General features: G+C 44.0%; 1 protein-coding gene across 2 annotated transcripts in view; it reads left to right on the forward strand.

Moving 5' to 3' along the window:
• Window positions 1-465: 465 nt before the first annotated feature.
• The window catches only part of LOC134611641 (interleukin-17D-like), a 32,974-nt gene continuing 19,031 nt past the window's right edge, over window positions 466-14,408 (forward strand). Inside the window, exon 1 of one of the 2 annotated variants that reach the window (XM_063455731.1) lies at window positions 466-544. Coding sequence is in view for 1 of the 2 variants with exons in the window: in XM_063455730.1 (XP_063311800.1) it covers window positions 12,154-12,159 (6 nt within the window). In the remaining variant the exon portion in view is untranslated. Of the gene's footprint in view, window positions 545-12,051; window positions 12,160-14,408 lie in introns of those variants that run through there. The other variant, XM_063455730.1, reaches the window with a different exon arrangement.

Consider the following 14,408-nt stretch of genomic DNA (forward strand, 5'->3'; position numbering starts at 1 on the left):
GCATTGTGTCATTTTGTCATTGTTTTCAACGTGGAACACTCCACCCAAGCGTCTTCTTGCAGTAATCTTGCCCGCGTCATTGTTTGTAGTTTTGGGTTTTAGTTTCTTCATGGAAACACAAGGCACACACATGCTGGTGTCAAAATTTGACTCAGACCAATCAGACTCTCTCTATGGCTATATAAGTTATATCCATGGTTTTTTTCTATGTCCCATCATGGTCGTAGTTTCCCACGAGTGCATTATCTATATTATTATGATTTCCCCTGTTTTGATATGGCTTACTAACTCGTTAGTTCTGACGCCTATGATCCTTGACCCTGGTCTGATCATTTATAATCCTTGTCCTTGCCTTGTCTCTGTTAATGTTTAATTTGCTTGAAGACTGTTTTCTATACTTTCACATTTTAAGCTTAGCCATTCTAAGGGCCGCTGATATATTATTTTCTAAAAGTGGAGTATGCTTAGTTTGCGTGTTAGGGAACGCTCACTCTGACAAACCATAGGATAATTCTGTCTCCCTAGATATGAAGATGTTGCAGAGGTAAGTGTGTACCTTCACTATACTATTCACCTCTGTTAATGCTTTAATAGGGAGTACTAGGGTCATATAACTCACTTTCAGAGGAGTGATATTTTGACTTTAATGATGCAACAACGTAACATGTTGCGTGTTTGCTCTAAATGAATCTCTATTTTAATTCTTCAGCGGAGGTTAGAAATTAATGCATTTGTACATACCAGGGTAGAACTGATTTAAATGCCTTCAAGCATAAATTGCATAATCCGAAATATTACACACAAAGTGTGGTAGGAGCTAATAAAATTATATATTAATATCATGCCACAGGTAAATTCACAATTTCTTTTGCAAACATTTGAGAAGTGTTGAGGCACACCTTTTGGAAAGCTTTGCGTCATGGTTTACACTGGATATTAATGATAGCTGTAATGGAATTAAAGTTTAAAGGCATATAAGATAATGTTCGCTAGTTCATTACTGTACTCAGCAGTCTGATAGTGTTTGTCATTAGTGATGTACCGAACTGTTCGCTGGCGAATAGTTCCTGGCGAACATAGCGTGTTCGCGTTCACCACGGCGGGCGAACACATGCGCGCTTCGATCCGCCCCCTATTCGTCATCATTGAGTAAACTTTGACCCTGTGGCTCACAGTCAGCAGACACATTCCAGCCAATCAGCAGCAGACCCTCCCACCTCCTGTACAGCATCCATTTTAGATTCATTCTGAAGCTGCATTCTTAGATAGAGGAGGGAAAGTGTAGCTGCTGCTCATTTGATAGGGAAATGTATGGCTAGGCTAGTGTATTCAGTGTCCACTACAGTCCTGAAGGACTCATCTGATCTCTGCTGTAAGGACAGCACCCCAAAAAGCCCTTTTTAGGGCTAGAACATCAGTCTGCTTTTTTTTCCTGTGTAATGTAATTGCAGTTGCCTGCCTGCCAGCTTCTGTGTCAGGCTCACAGCGTATACTGTGCCCACTTGCCCAGTGCCACCACTCATATCTGGTGTCACAATAGCTTGCATTTAAAAACAATTTTTTTTTCACTGTAATAGATTGAATAGCAGTTAATTGTCTGCAAGCGTCTGTGTGTCAGGCCTACAGCGTGTACTCTGCCAACGTCTGCCAGTGCACAGTGCCACTCATATCTGGTGTCACAATAGCGTGCATTTAAAAACAAAACTTTTTTTTCACTGTTATAGATTGAATAGAAGTTAGTTGTCTGCAAGCGTCTGTGTGTCAGGCCAACAGCGTGTACTCTGCAAACTGCTGCCAGTGCACAGTGCCACTCAGATCTGGTGTCACAATAGCGTGCATTTAAAAACCCCAAAACTTTTTTTTCACTGTAATAGATTGAATAGCAGTTAGTTGTCTGCAAGCGTCTGTGTGTCAGGCCAACAGCGTGTACTCTACCAACCTCTGCCAGTGCACATTGCCACTCAAATCTGGTGTCACAATAGCGTGCATTTAAAACCCAAAAACTTTTTTCACTGTTATAGATTGAATAGCAGTTAGTTGTCTTCAAGCGGGTGTATCAGGCCTACAGCGTGTACTCTGCCAACCTCTGCCAGTGCACATTGCCACTCTTATCTGGTGTCGCAATAGATTGAATTTAAAAACCCAAAAACTTTTTTCACTGTTATAGATTGAATAGCAGTTAGTTGTCTGCAAGCGGGTGTCAGGCCTACAGCGTGTACTCTGCCAACCTCTGCCAGTGCACATTGCCACTCTTATCTGGTGTCACAATAGCGTGCATTTAAAACCCAAAAACTTTTTTCACTGTTATAGATTGAATAGCAGTTAGTTGTCTTCAAGCGGGTGTCAGGCCTACAGCGTGTACTCTGCCAACCTCTGCCAGTGCACATTGCCACTCATATCTGGTGTCACAATAGCGTGCATTTAAAACCCAAAAATTTTTTTCACTGTTATAGATTGAATAGCAGTTACTTGTCTTCAAGCGGGTGTGTCAGGCCTACAGCGTGTACTCTGCCAACCTCTTCCAGTGCATATTGCCACTCATATCTGGTGTCACAATAGCGTGCATTTAAAACCCCAAAACTTTTTTCACTGTTATAGATTGAATTGCAGTTACTTGTCTTCAAGCTGGTGTGTCAGGCCTACAGCGTGTACTCTGCCAACCTCTGCCAGTGCACATTGCTACTCTTATCTGGTGTCACAATAGCGTGCATTTAAAACCAAAAAACTTTTTTCACTGTTATAGATTGAATAGCAGTTAGTTGTCTTCAAGCGGGTGTCAGGCCTACAGCGTGTACTCTGCCAACCTCTGCCAGTGCACATTGCCACTCATATCTGGTGTCACAATAACGTGCATTTAAAACCCCAAAACTTTTTTTCACTGTTATAGATTGAATAGCAGTTACTTGTCTTCAAGCAGGTGTGTCAGGCCTACAGCGTGTACTCTGCCAACCTCTGCCAGTGCACATTGCCACTCATATCTGGTGTCACAATAGCGTGCATTTAAAACCGAAAAACTTTATTCACTGTTATAGATTGAATAGAAGTTAGTTGTCTGCAAGCGTCTGTGTGTCAGGCCAACAGCGTGTACTCTGCAAACTGCTGCCAGTGCACATTGCCACTCATATCTGGTGTCACAATAGCGTGCATTTAAAACCAGAAAACTTTATTCACTGTTATAGATTGAATAGCAGTTACTTGTCTTCAAGCGGGTGTGTTAGGCCTACAGCGTGTACTCTGCCAACCTATGCCAGTGCATATTGCCACTCATATCTGGTGTCACAATAGCGTGCATTTAAAACCCCAAAAGTTTTTTCACTGTTATGGGTTGAATAGCAGTTAGTTGTCTTCAAGCGGGTGTCAGGCCTACAGCGTGTACTCTGCCAACCTCTGCCAGTGCACATTGCCACTCATATCTGGTGTCACAATAGCATGGATTTAAAACCAAAAAACTTTTTTTACTGTTATAGATTGAATAGCAGTTAGTTGTCTTCAAGCGGGTGTCAGGCCTACTGCGTGTACTCTGCCAACCTCTGCCAGTGCACATTGCCACTCATATCTGGTGTCACAATAGCGTGCATTTAAAACCCCAAAACTTTTTTCACTGTTATGGGTTGAATAGCAGTTAGTTGTCTTCAAGCGGGTGTCAGGCCTACAGCGTGTACTCTGCCAACCTCTGCCAGTGCACATTGCCACTCATATCTGGTGTCACAATAGCATGGATTTAAAACCAAAAAACTTTTTTTACTGTTATAGATTGAATAGCAGTTAGTTGTCTTCAAGCGGGTGTCAGGCCTACTGCGTGTACTCTGCCAACCTCTGCCAGTGCACATTGCCACTCGTATCTGGTGTCACAATAGCGTGCATTTAAAACCCAAAAACTTTTTTCACTGTTATAGATTGAATAGCAGTTACTTGTCTTCAAGCGGGTGTGTTAGGCCTACAGCGTGTACTCTGCCAACCTCTGCCAGTGCATATTGCCACTCATATCTGGTGTCACAATAGCGTGCATTTAAAACCCCAAAACTTTTTTCACTGTTATGGATTGAATAGCAGTTACTTGTCTTCAAGCGGGTGTGTCAGGCCTACAGCGTGTACTCTGCCAACCTCTGCCAGTGCACATTGCCACTCATATCTGGTGTCACAATAGCGTGCATTTAAAACCCCAAAACTTTTTTCACTGTTATGGGTTGAATAGCAGTTAGTTGTCTTCAAGCGGGTGTCAGGCCTACAGCGTGTACTCTGCCAACCTCTGCCAGTGCATATTGCCACTTTTATCTGGTGTCGCAATAGATTGCATTTAAAAACCAAAAAACTTTTTTCACTGTTATAGATTGAATAGCAGTTAGTTGTCTGCCACCGGGTGTCAGGCCTACAGCGTGTACTCTGCCAACCTCTGCTAGTGCACATTGCCACTCATATCTGGTGTCACAATAGCGTGCATTTAAAACCAAAAAACTTTTTCACTGTTATAGATTGAATAGCAGTTAGTTGTCTTCAAGCGGGTGTCAGGCCTACAGCGTGTACTCTGCCAACCTCTGCCAGTGCAAATTGCCACTCAAATCTGGTGTCACAATAGCGTGCATTTAAAACCAAAAAACTTTTTCACTGTTATAGATTGAATAGCAGTTAGTTGTCTTCAAGCGGGTGTCAGGCCTACAGCATGTACTCTGCCAACCTCTGCCAGTGCACATTGCCACTCATATCTGGTGTCACAATAGCATGCATTTAAAACCCAAAACCTTTTTTCACTGTTATAGATTGAATAGCAGTTACTTGTCTTCAAGCGGGTGTGTTAGGCCTACAGCGTGTACTCTGCCAACCTCTGCCAGTGCATATTGCCACTAATATCTGGTGTCACAATAGCGTGCATTTAAAACCCCAAAACTTTTTTCACTGTTATGGATTGAATAGCAGTTACTTGTCTTCAAGCGGGTGTGTCAGGCCTACAGCGTGTACTCTGCCAACCTCTGCCAGTGCATATTGCCACTCTTATCTGGTGTCGCAATAGATTGCATTTAAAAACCAAAAAACTTTTTTCACTGTTATAGATTGAATAGCAGTTAGTTGTCTGCAAGTGGGTGTCAGGCCTACAGCGTGTACTCTGCCAACCTCTGCTAGTGCACATTGCCACTCATATCTGGTGTCACAATAGCATGTATTTAAAACCAAAAAACGTTTTCACTGTTATAGATTGAATAGCAGTTAGTTGTCTTCAAGCGGGTGTCAGGCCAACAGCGTGTACTCTGCCAACCTCTGCCAGTGCACATTGCCACTCAAATCTGGTGTCACAATAGCGTGCATTTAAAACCAAAAAACTTTTTTCACTGTTATAGATTGAATAGCAGTTAGTTGTCTTCAAGCGGGTGTGTCAGGCCTACAGCGTGTACTCTGCCAACCTCTGCCAGTGCACATTGCCACTCATATCTGGTGTCACAATAGCGTGCATTTAAAACCAAAAAACGTTTTGTCTATTATAGATTGAATAGCAGTTAGTTGTCTTCAAGCGGGTGTGTCAGGCCTACAGCGTGTACTCTGCCAACCTCTGCCAGTGCACATTGCCACTCATATCTGGTGTCACAATAGCGTGCATTTAAAACCAAAAAACTTTTTTCACTGTTATAGATTGAATTGCAGTTACTTGTCTTCAAGCGGGTGTGTCAGGCCTACAGCGTGTACTCTGCCAACCTCTGCAAGTGCACATTGCCACTCATATCTGGTGTCACAATAGCGTGCATTTAAAACCAAAAAACTTTTTTCACTGTTATAGATTGAATTGCAGTTACTTGTCTTCAAGCGGGTGTGTCAGGCCTACAGCGTGTACTCTGCCAACCTCTGCCACTGCACAGTGCCACTCATATCTGGTCTCACAGTAGCTTGCACGCATAGTACCACTAATCCAAAAAAAAATGACAGGCAGAGGCAGGCCACCCCGCAGGGGCTGTCGTGGTCGTGGTGCTGTGATTCCCTTTTGCCCTAGAATAATGCCCAGTTTTCAGAGGCCACGTACCCTGAACTTGAAAAGTTCTGAGGCCATAGTTGACTGGCTAACACAGGACACCCAATCTTCTACAGCTTCCGCTCGGAACCTTGATGCACCATCCTCCTCCAGCTTAGCTTCGGGAACCTCGCAAGATACCACTCACCCGCCTGCCGCCACCACCAACACTAGCACCACAGCTGCTTCACTTTATCTGTCAGAGGAGTTATTTACACATCCATTTGAAGAAATGAGTGATGTGCAACCATTATTGCCAGAGGATGTAGATAACAGGGATATGTCTCAGTCAGGCAGCATTACACACATGGACGTACGGTGTGATGATGATGATGTTGTACCCGCTGCTGCTTCCTTTGCTGAGTTGTCAGATACAAGTGAAGCGGTTGATGATGACGATGCGTCCATGGATGTCACGTGGGTGCCTGCTCGGCAAGAAGAATAACAGGGCGAAAGTTCAGATGGGGAGACAGAGAGGAGGAGGAGACGAGTTGGAAGCAGGGGGAGGTCGTCGCAAGGAGCTAGTGGCACAGTCAGATAGCATGCATCGGCACCCGGAGTCAGCCCGACAGCACGCCAATCAACGCATGTTGTGTCCACCACCAGAATGCTGTCATTGCAGAGCTCAGCAGTGTGGCATTTTTTTTGTCTGTCTGCCTCTGACAACAGCGATGCCATTTGCAACCTGTGCCAAAAGAAACTGAGTCGTGGGAAGTCCAACACCCACCTAGGTACAACTGCTTTGCGTAGGCACATGATCACACATCACAAACGCCTATGGGATCAACACATGAGTACAAGCAGCACACAAACTCAAAGCCGCCATCCTCCTCCTGGTCCAGCATCTTCAGCCACGTCAACCACTGCTGTCCTCCTTGCCCCCTCTCAACCATCCGCCACTCCATCTCTCGCCTTGAGCAGTTCCCGCTCATCTGCCCACAGTCAGGTGTCTGTCAAGGACATGTTTGAGCGTAAGAAGCCAATGTCAGAAAGTCACCCCCTTGCCCAGCGTCTGACAGCTGGCTTGTCTGAACTATGAGCCTGCCAGCTTTTACCATACAAGCTGGTGGAGTCTGAGGCGTTCAAAACATTTGTAGCTATTGGGACACCGCAGTGGAAGGTACCCGGACGAAATTTCTTTTCACAAAAGGCAATCCCCAACCTGTACTCGATTGTGCAAAAGGAAGTAATGGCATGTCTGGCACACAGTGTTGGGGCAAGGGTCCATCTGACCACTGATACCTGGTCTGCAAAGCATGGTCAGGGCAGGTATATCACCTACACTGCGCATTGGGTAAACCTGCTGACGGCTGCCAAGCATTGAATGCGTGGCTCTGCAGAGGAGTTGGTGACACCGCCACGACTTGCAGGCAGGCCTGCTGCAACCTCCTCTACTCCTCCTACTCCATCCTTTTCCATAACCTCATCGGCTGAGTCCTCTTCTGCTGCTGTGTCTTGCTCCACATCAACGGCACCCCTCCAGCTCCCCAGGTACTATTCCACATCCCGGATACGGCAGTGTCACCCCGTCTTGGGTTTGACTTGCTTGAAAGCAGAGAGTCATACCGGACAAGCACTCCTGTCCGCCCTGAACACACAGGTGGAAAAGTGGCTGACTCCGTAGCAACTGGATATCGGCAAAGTGGTTTGTGACAACGGAACAAATTTGTTGGCGGCATTGAAGTTGGGCAAGTTGACACATGTGCCTTGCATGGCACATGTGTGTAATCTGATCGTACAACACTTTTTGCATAAGTACACAGGCTTACAGGACGTCCTGAAGCAGGCCAGGAAGGTGCGTGGCCATTTCAGGCGTCCCTACACGGCCATGGCGCACTTTGCAGATATCCAGTGGCGAAACAACATGCCAGTGAGGCGCTTGGTTTGCGACAGCCCGACACGTTGGAATTCAACACTCCTAATGTTCGCTGCCTGCTCCAACAAGAAAAAGCCGTTAATGAATATTTGTATGACCGGGGTGCTAGGACAGCCTCTGGGGAGCTGGGAATTTTTTTGCCATGTTACTGGACGCTCATGCGCAATGCCTGTAGGCTCATGCGTCCTTTTGAGGAGGTGACAAACCTAGTCAGTCGCACCGAAGGCACCATCAGCTACATCATACCATTAGTTTACTTCCTGGAGTGTGCCCTGCGAAGAGTGCTGGATCAGGCCGTAGATGAACGTGAAGAGGAAGAGGAAGAGTTGTGGTCACCATCACCACCAGAAACAGCCTTATCAGCATCGCTTGCTGGACCTGCGGCAACGCTGGAAGAGGATTGTGAGGAAGAGGAGTCAGAGGAGGAATGTGGCTTTGAAGAGGAGGAGGAAGACCAACCACAACAGGCATCCCAGGGTGCTCGTTGTCACCTATCTGGTACCCGTGGTGTTGTACGTGGCTGGGGGGAAGAACATACCTTCATTGAGATCACTGAGGAGGAGGAACGGGAAATGAGTAGCTCGGCATCCAACCTTGTGCAAAGGGGGTCTTTCATGCTGTCGTGCCTGTTGAGGGACCCTCATATAAATAGGCTGAATGAGAACGACCTGTACTGGGTGTCCACGCTACTAGATCCCCGGTATAAGCAGAAAGTGGCTGAAATGTTACCAAATTACAAGAAGTCGGAAAGGATGCAGCATTTGCAAAATAAATTCAAAAGTATGCTTTACACAGCGTATAAGGGTGATGTCACAGCACAATGGGAATCTAACAGGGGAAGAGGTGAAAGTAATCCTCCTCCTCCCATGACCACGCCGGCAAGGACAGGACGCTTTAAAGACGTGTTGTTGATGGAGGACATGCGGAGCTTTTTAAGTCCTATGCATCGCCACAGCCCTTCGGGATCTACCCTCAGAGAACAACTCGACCGACAGGTAGCAGACTGCCTCGCCTTAACTGCAGATATCGACACTCTGAGGAGCGATGAACCCCTTGACTACTGGGTGTGCAGGCTTGACCTGTGGCCTGAGCTATCCCAATTTGCGATAGAACTTCTGGCCTGCCCTGCTTCAAGTTTCCTGTCAGAAAGGACCTTCAGTGCAGCAGGAGGTATTGTCACTGAGAAGAGAAGTCGCCGAGGTCAAAAAAGTCTAGATTACCTCACCTTTATTAAGATGAATGAGGGATGGATCCCAAAGGGACTGACAGTGGGCGATACATTCGACTAAAAAAGGCCTGTTGAGATGAGCTGCTTTGGGCTAAAATGGTGACCCTATGTAGGAGGAACAGTCCCTATTCTGCTCTGTGTCAGTGTGTATCAGGGTCCCTGAGGACAGGTGTGAATCCATATCTGCCAAGTGACCCTATGTAGGGGGAACAGTCCCTATTCTGCTCTGTGTCAGTGTGTATCAGGGTCTCTGAGGACAGGTGTCAATCCATATCTGCCAAGTGACCCTATGTAGGGGGAACAGTCCCTATTCTGCTCTGTGTCAGTGTGTATCAGGGTCTCTGAGGACAGGTGTCAATCCATATCTGTCAAGTGACCCTATGTAGGGGGAACAGTCCCTGTTCTGCTCTGTGTCAGTGTGTATCAGGGTCTCTGAGGACAGGTGTCAATCCATATCTGTCAAGTGACCCTATGTAGGGGGAACAGTCCCTGTTCTGCACTGTGTCAGTGTGTATCAGGGTCTCTGAGGACAGGTGTCAATACATATCTGCCAAGTGACCCTATGTAGGGGGAACAGTCCCTATTCTGCTCTGTGTCAGTGTGTATCAGGGTCTCTGAGGACAGGTGTCAATCCATATCTGCCAAGTGACCCTATGTAGGGGGAACAGTCCCTATTCTGCTCTGTGACAGTGTGTATCAGGGTCTCTGAGGACAGGTGTCAATCCATATCTGCCAAGTGACCCTATGTAGGGGGGACAGTCCCTATTCTGCTCTGTGTCAGTGTGTATCAGGGATCCTTAGGATAGGTGTCAATCCATATCTGCCAAGTGACCCTATGTAGGGGGAACAATCCCTATTCTGCTCTGTGTCAGTGTGTATCAGGGTCTCTGAGGACAGGTGTCCATCCATATCTGCCAAGTGACCCTATGTAGGGGGAACAGTCCCTATTCTGCTCTGTGTCAGTGTGTATCAGGGTCTCTGAGGACAGGTGTCAATCCATATCTGCCAAGTGACCCTATGTAGGAGGAACAGTCCATATTCTTCTCTGTGTCAGTGTGTATCAGGGTCTCTGAGGACAGGTGTCAATCCATATATGCCAAGTGACCCTATGTAGGGGGAACAGTCCCTATTCTGCTCTGTGTCAGTGTGTATCAGGGATCCTTAGGATAGGTGTCAATCCATATCTGTCAAGTGATCCTATGTAGGGGGAACAGTCCCTATTCTGCTCTGTGTCAGTGTGTATCAGGGTGTCTGAGGACAGGTGTCAATCCATATGTCAATGTGTCAATATGTCATATGTCAAGTGTCAATCATATCCATTGTGATTTAGGAATGTTAGGTGATTTATGCCCTTTATGGATTAAAACAAGACTCTGCATCAACTGTGTAATTTTACATGGGAGTTTTGCCATGGATCCCCCTCCGGCATGCCACAGTCCAGGGGTCCCCTTGAAACAACTTTTCCATCACTATTGTGGCCAGAAAGAGTCCCTGTGGGTTTTTAACATTCGCCTGCCCATTGAAGTCTATGGCAGTTCGCCCAGTTCGCCGGTTCGCAAACGTTTGCGGAAGTTCGCGTTCGCCATCCGCGAACCGAAAATTTTATGTTCGCGACATCACTATTTGTCATGTCTCAGCGTAGACCATGTTGGACAGGCAAACATAGAGTTGTTGGACAGGCAAATTCCTGGAAAGTATGGACCTGTGCATTTTGAATTGACAAAATTCTACTCTGGGATTTTATTTCTACCAAATATTCTGCTTAAAGACTCTAAGCCCCATAACCACTACAACACACTAAAGTGTTTATGGTGCCAGGAGTGCACTAAGTTGTCAAAGAGTTTTAGAACAGTTTGAATTCTTACTTGGGTTCCACCGGAGATTACTCCTTGCCTCCACAACTTCCAACATAGGGTTGGATGTTCTCAGTTGAAATTGTATTTATCTTTTTTTGTTGTTGCCTCCAAACCATAATCTCCTGTTCACTATACACCAAACTCCAAAATTTCCATGCTTGTATACCATACCTTTTTCTTATTTACCATCATATTTGTATCGATTCCTCCCACTCCCTGTTTTTTTCTTTCTACCGTCTTTAGGTTACTAAAGGTTGATCCACCCTTTTCGTTGTATTAAGTAAACATAGAAATTGATTTATTAGTATTGATTATACTTCTGACCTGTAGACCTTTTCATATGTTCTTTATAATTTTTAAAATCCGAACTTATTTACTGATTGATAAAAAAAAACACACTCAAGGGAAAAAAAAAACAGAGAGAAAGTGGGATTTACTAAATAACCTACATTTAAATATGCATAGAGATTTGGGCTATTCTTTCTTTGTTTTGTACAGTATGTATTGGTGCTATGGTCTTTGCTGCCACCCAGGGGTAGTGGGAGTTTGAGCGCAGGACTTATTTTTGTGCATTTTTATTGACTAGTTGATTCCTATTATCATTCTCTTAATAAAATTACAATGACAAAGTAGTTATTATTTATGTTATTTGTATGAACAGTTTGGGTGTTTTTATATGTATTTAGGTATTTTCACAGCTATGTATATTTTTTTCAAATTTTTTTCAAACTTTGTTTTTACCCCATCAGATAAACCACTGTAGATAATAGGCCACAAAGCCAAATTAACATTCTTGATAATGGTAGAACCCCAATTTATCTTGTACCCCTCTTTATCAATTAGAAAAGCATTACTTTTATACACAACTGTCTGTTCTTTAACTTTCCCCTGAATTAGGCAGGACCTTTTAGTACACCTGTGTGAGGTGCAAAGTGCACAGAGTAGTTATGACAAATCTGGGTGTGTCGATGTGCAACCTGTTCCCTTCTGGCATTCAAGCATGAATACATGAACCTGCTGTTTGCTGAGTTTCAGGTTACTACTAAAAAAAATCACAATAAGGAAGCTGGCTCTGACAACCCTATCATATTCAAAGCTGATGTCACAAGAAGGAAGGTTATAAAGGTAAGAGGTGATTTGATTTCACAAACAAGTTCCTCGCTCCTTCATTTAAAGTCTCAGAATCAGGATTTGGCACATGAAGGTAAGTTCTGGTTAAGCTTCGGCTATACTTGAGAGATAAGCGTGGACGGACATTTATTTACAAGAGTTCTTTTTTTTTCTCCTTTTTTCTGTTAATGGATACATGATAACATTAAACGTGTGAAGACCAATTCTAAGATTTCGCCCTGCTTTTGGGGTTAAAAGTTACTATCAAGACATTTGTGAAAAGGACTGGCACGTGTCCGTAAGATATTAGTGGAGAAAGGGTTAACGGTTTAAGCAATCTTTTTCATTGGTACATCTTATTTCTACTACATTCGTACATCCTTCTATAAACAAAAAAAGTAAAAAAGGTGCATAGGTACACAAGTGTACAAAATTTAAACAATATATATTTGTATTTTATTTATTTATATTATTATTATTTTTATGAGAAAATCTGAAAATCTGAGCAATACATTTCACATTTTTGTGTACATAGAAATCAATATGCAATATTTAAGCAAATATAGCAAATTGTGAAAAATGTGCCAAACTCCCTTAGAAATTGACACTCTTTTTTTCATATATTATATATAATCATTATATATATTATCATTTCATTGCAATATTGTATTTAATATGTACACAGTCAAACATATATTTATGTGTATTAACTTGCTCTTTATTATGTACAAACAAAAATGTGAATGCACGCAAGGGTCCTTCTTAGAAAAATCTAAAAAACACTTACCGTATAAGCCGACCCGAATATAAGCCGAGGCCCCTAATTTTACCCAAAAAAACTGGGAAAACTTATTGACTTGAGTGTAAGACTAGGGTGGGAAATGCAGCAGCTACTGGTAAATTTCTAAATAAAATTAGATCCTATAAAAATTATATTAATTGAATATTTATTTACAGTGTGTGTATATAATGAATGCAGTGTGTGTGTATGAGTGCAGTGTGTGTGTATGAGTGCAGTGTGTGTGTGAGTGCAGCGTGTGTGTGAGTGCAGCGTGTGTGTGAGTGCAGCGTGTGTGTGAGTGCAGCGTGTGTGTGAGTGCAGCGTGTGTGAGTGCAGCGTGTGTATATGAGTGCAGCGTGTGTATATGAGTGCAGCGTGTGTATATGAGTGCAGTGTGTGTATATGAGTGCAGTGTGTGTATGAATGCAGTGTGTGTGTATGAATGCAGTCTGTGTATATGAGTGCAGTGTGTGTATGAATGCAGTGTGTGTATATGAGTGCAGTGTGTGTGTATGAATGCAGTGTGTGTATGAGTGCAGTGTGTGTATGAGTGCAGTGTGTGTATGAGTGCAGTGTGTGTATGAATGCAGTGTGTGTGTATGAGTGCAGTGTGTGTGTATGAGTGCAGTGTGTGTGTATGAGTGCAGTGTGTGTGTGTATGAATGCAGTGTGTGTGTGTATGAATGCAGTGTGTGTGTATGAGTGCAGTGTGTGTGTGTATGAATGAAGTGTGTGTATGAATGAAGTGTGTGTGTGTGTGTGTGTGTTGCAGAGCCTTGGTGGGGGGTGGGCAATTTTATCATTATTGTTTTTAAATTAAATTAATGTTTTTTTTTATTATTATGTTTTATTATATTTAATTATTATTTTTATTATTTTATTTTATTATTATTTAATTTTTTTTCGTCCCCCATCCCTGCTTGATACATGGCAGGGAGGGGGGCTCTCACTCCCTGGTGGTCCAGTGGATGGGCACTGTGTAGGAGGGGGGCTGGCAGAGCTCTTACTTACCTCTCCTGCAGCTCCTGTCAGCTCCCTCCTCCTCCGCGCCGGTCCCGTCAGCTCCCTCTGCCAGCTCACACTGTAAGTCTTGCGGCCGCACTATGACCCCGCGGCTCTCGCGAGACTTACACTGGGAGCTGGCAGAGGTGCTGAACGGACCGGCGCGGAGGAGGAGGGAGCTGACAGGAGCTGCAGGAGAGGTAAGTAAACGCTCTCTGCAGCCCCCACAGCCCCAGTCTGTATTATGGCAATGCAAATTGCCATAATACAGACATTGACTCGCGTATAAGCCGAGTTGGGGTTTTTCAGCACAAAAAATTTGCTGGAAAAACTTGGCTTATACTCGAGTATATACGGTACTTTATTTAGGCACCGTTGAAAGAAAAAATTTGCAAATGTACAATAATAACCATTGACTTGCAGTCTGGACCATTCCTAATATTTGCAAAAATTAAAAAAAGAAAGCTATCTCTCTGTCTATCTAACTATTATGATGTTTAAGTAGAGATTGTAGCCGTATTAGTCCAGTGATGTAGATGTAAAAAACAGATACAATTCGT

The sequence above is a fragment of the Pelobates fuscus genome, chromosome 5 (assembly GCF_036172605.1).
Source record: "Pelobates fuscus isolate aPelFus1 chromosome 5, aPelFus1.pri, whole genome shotgun sequence".
In the NCBI taxonomy this organism is placed as follows: domain Eukaryota; kingdom Metazoa; phylum Chordata; class Amphibia; order Anura; family Pelobatidae; genus Pelobates; species Pelobates fuscus.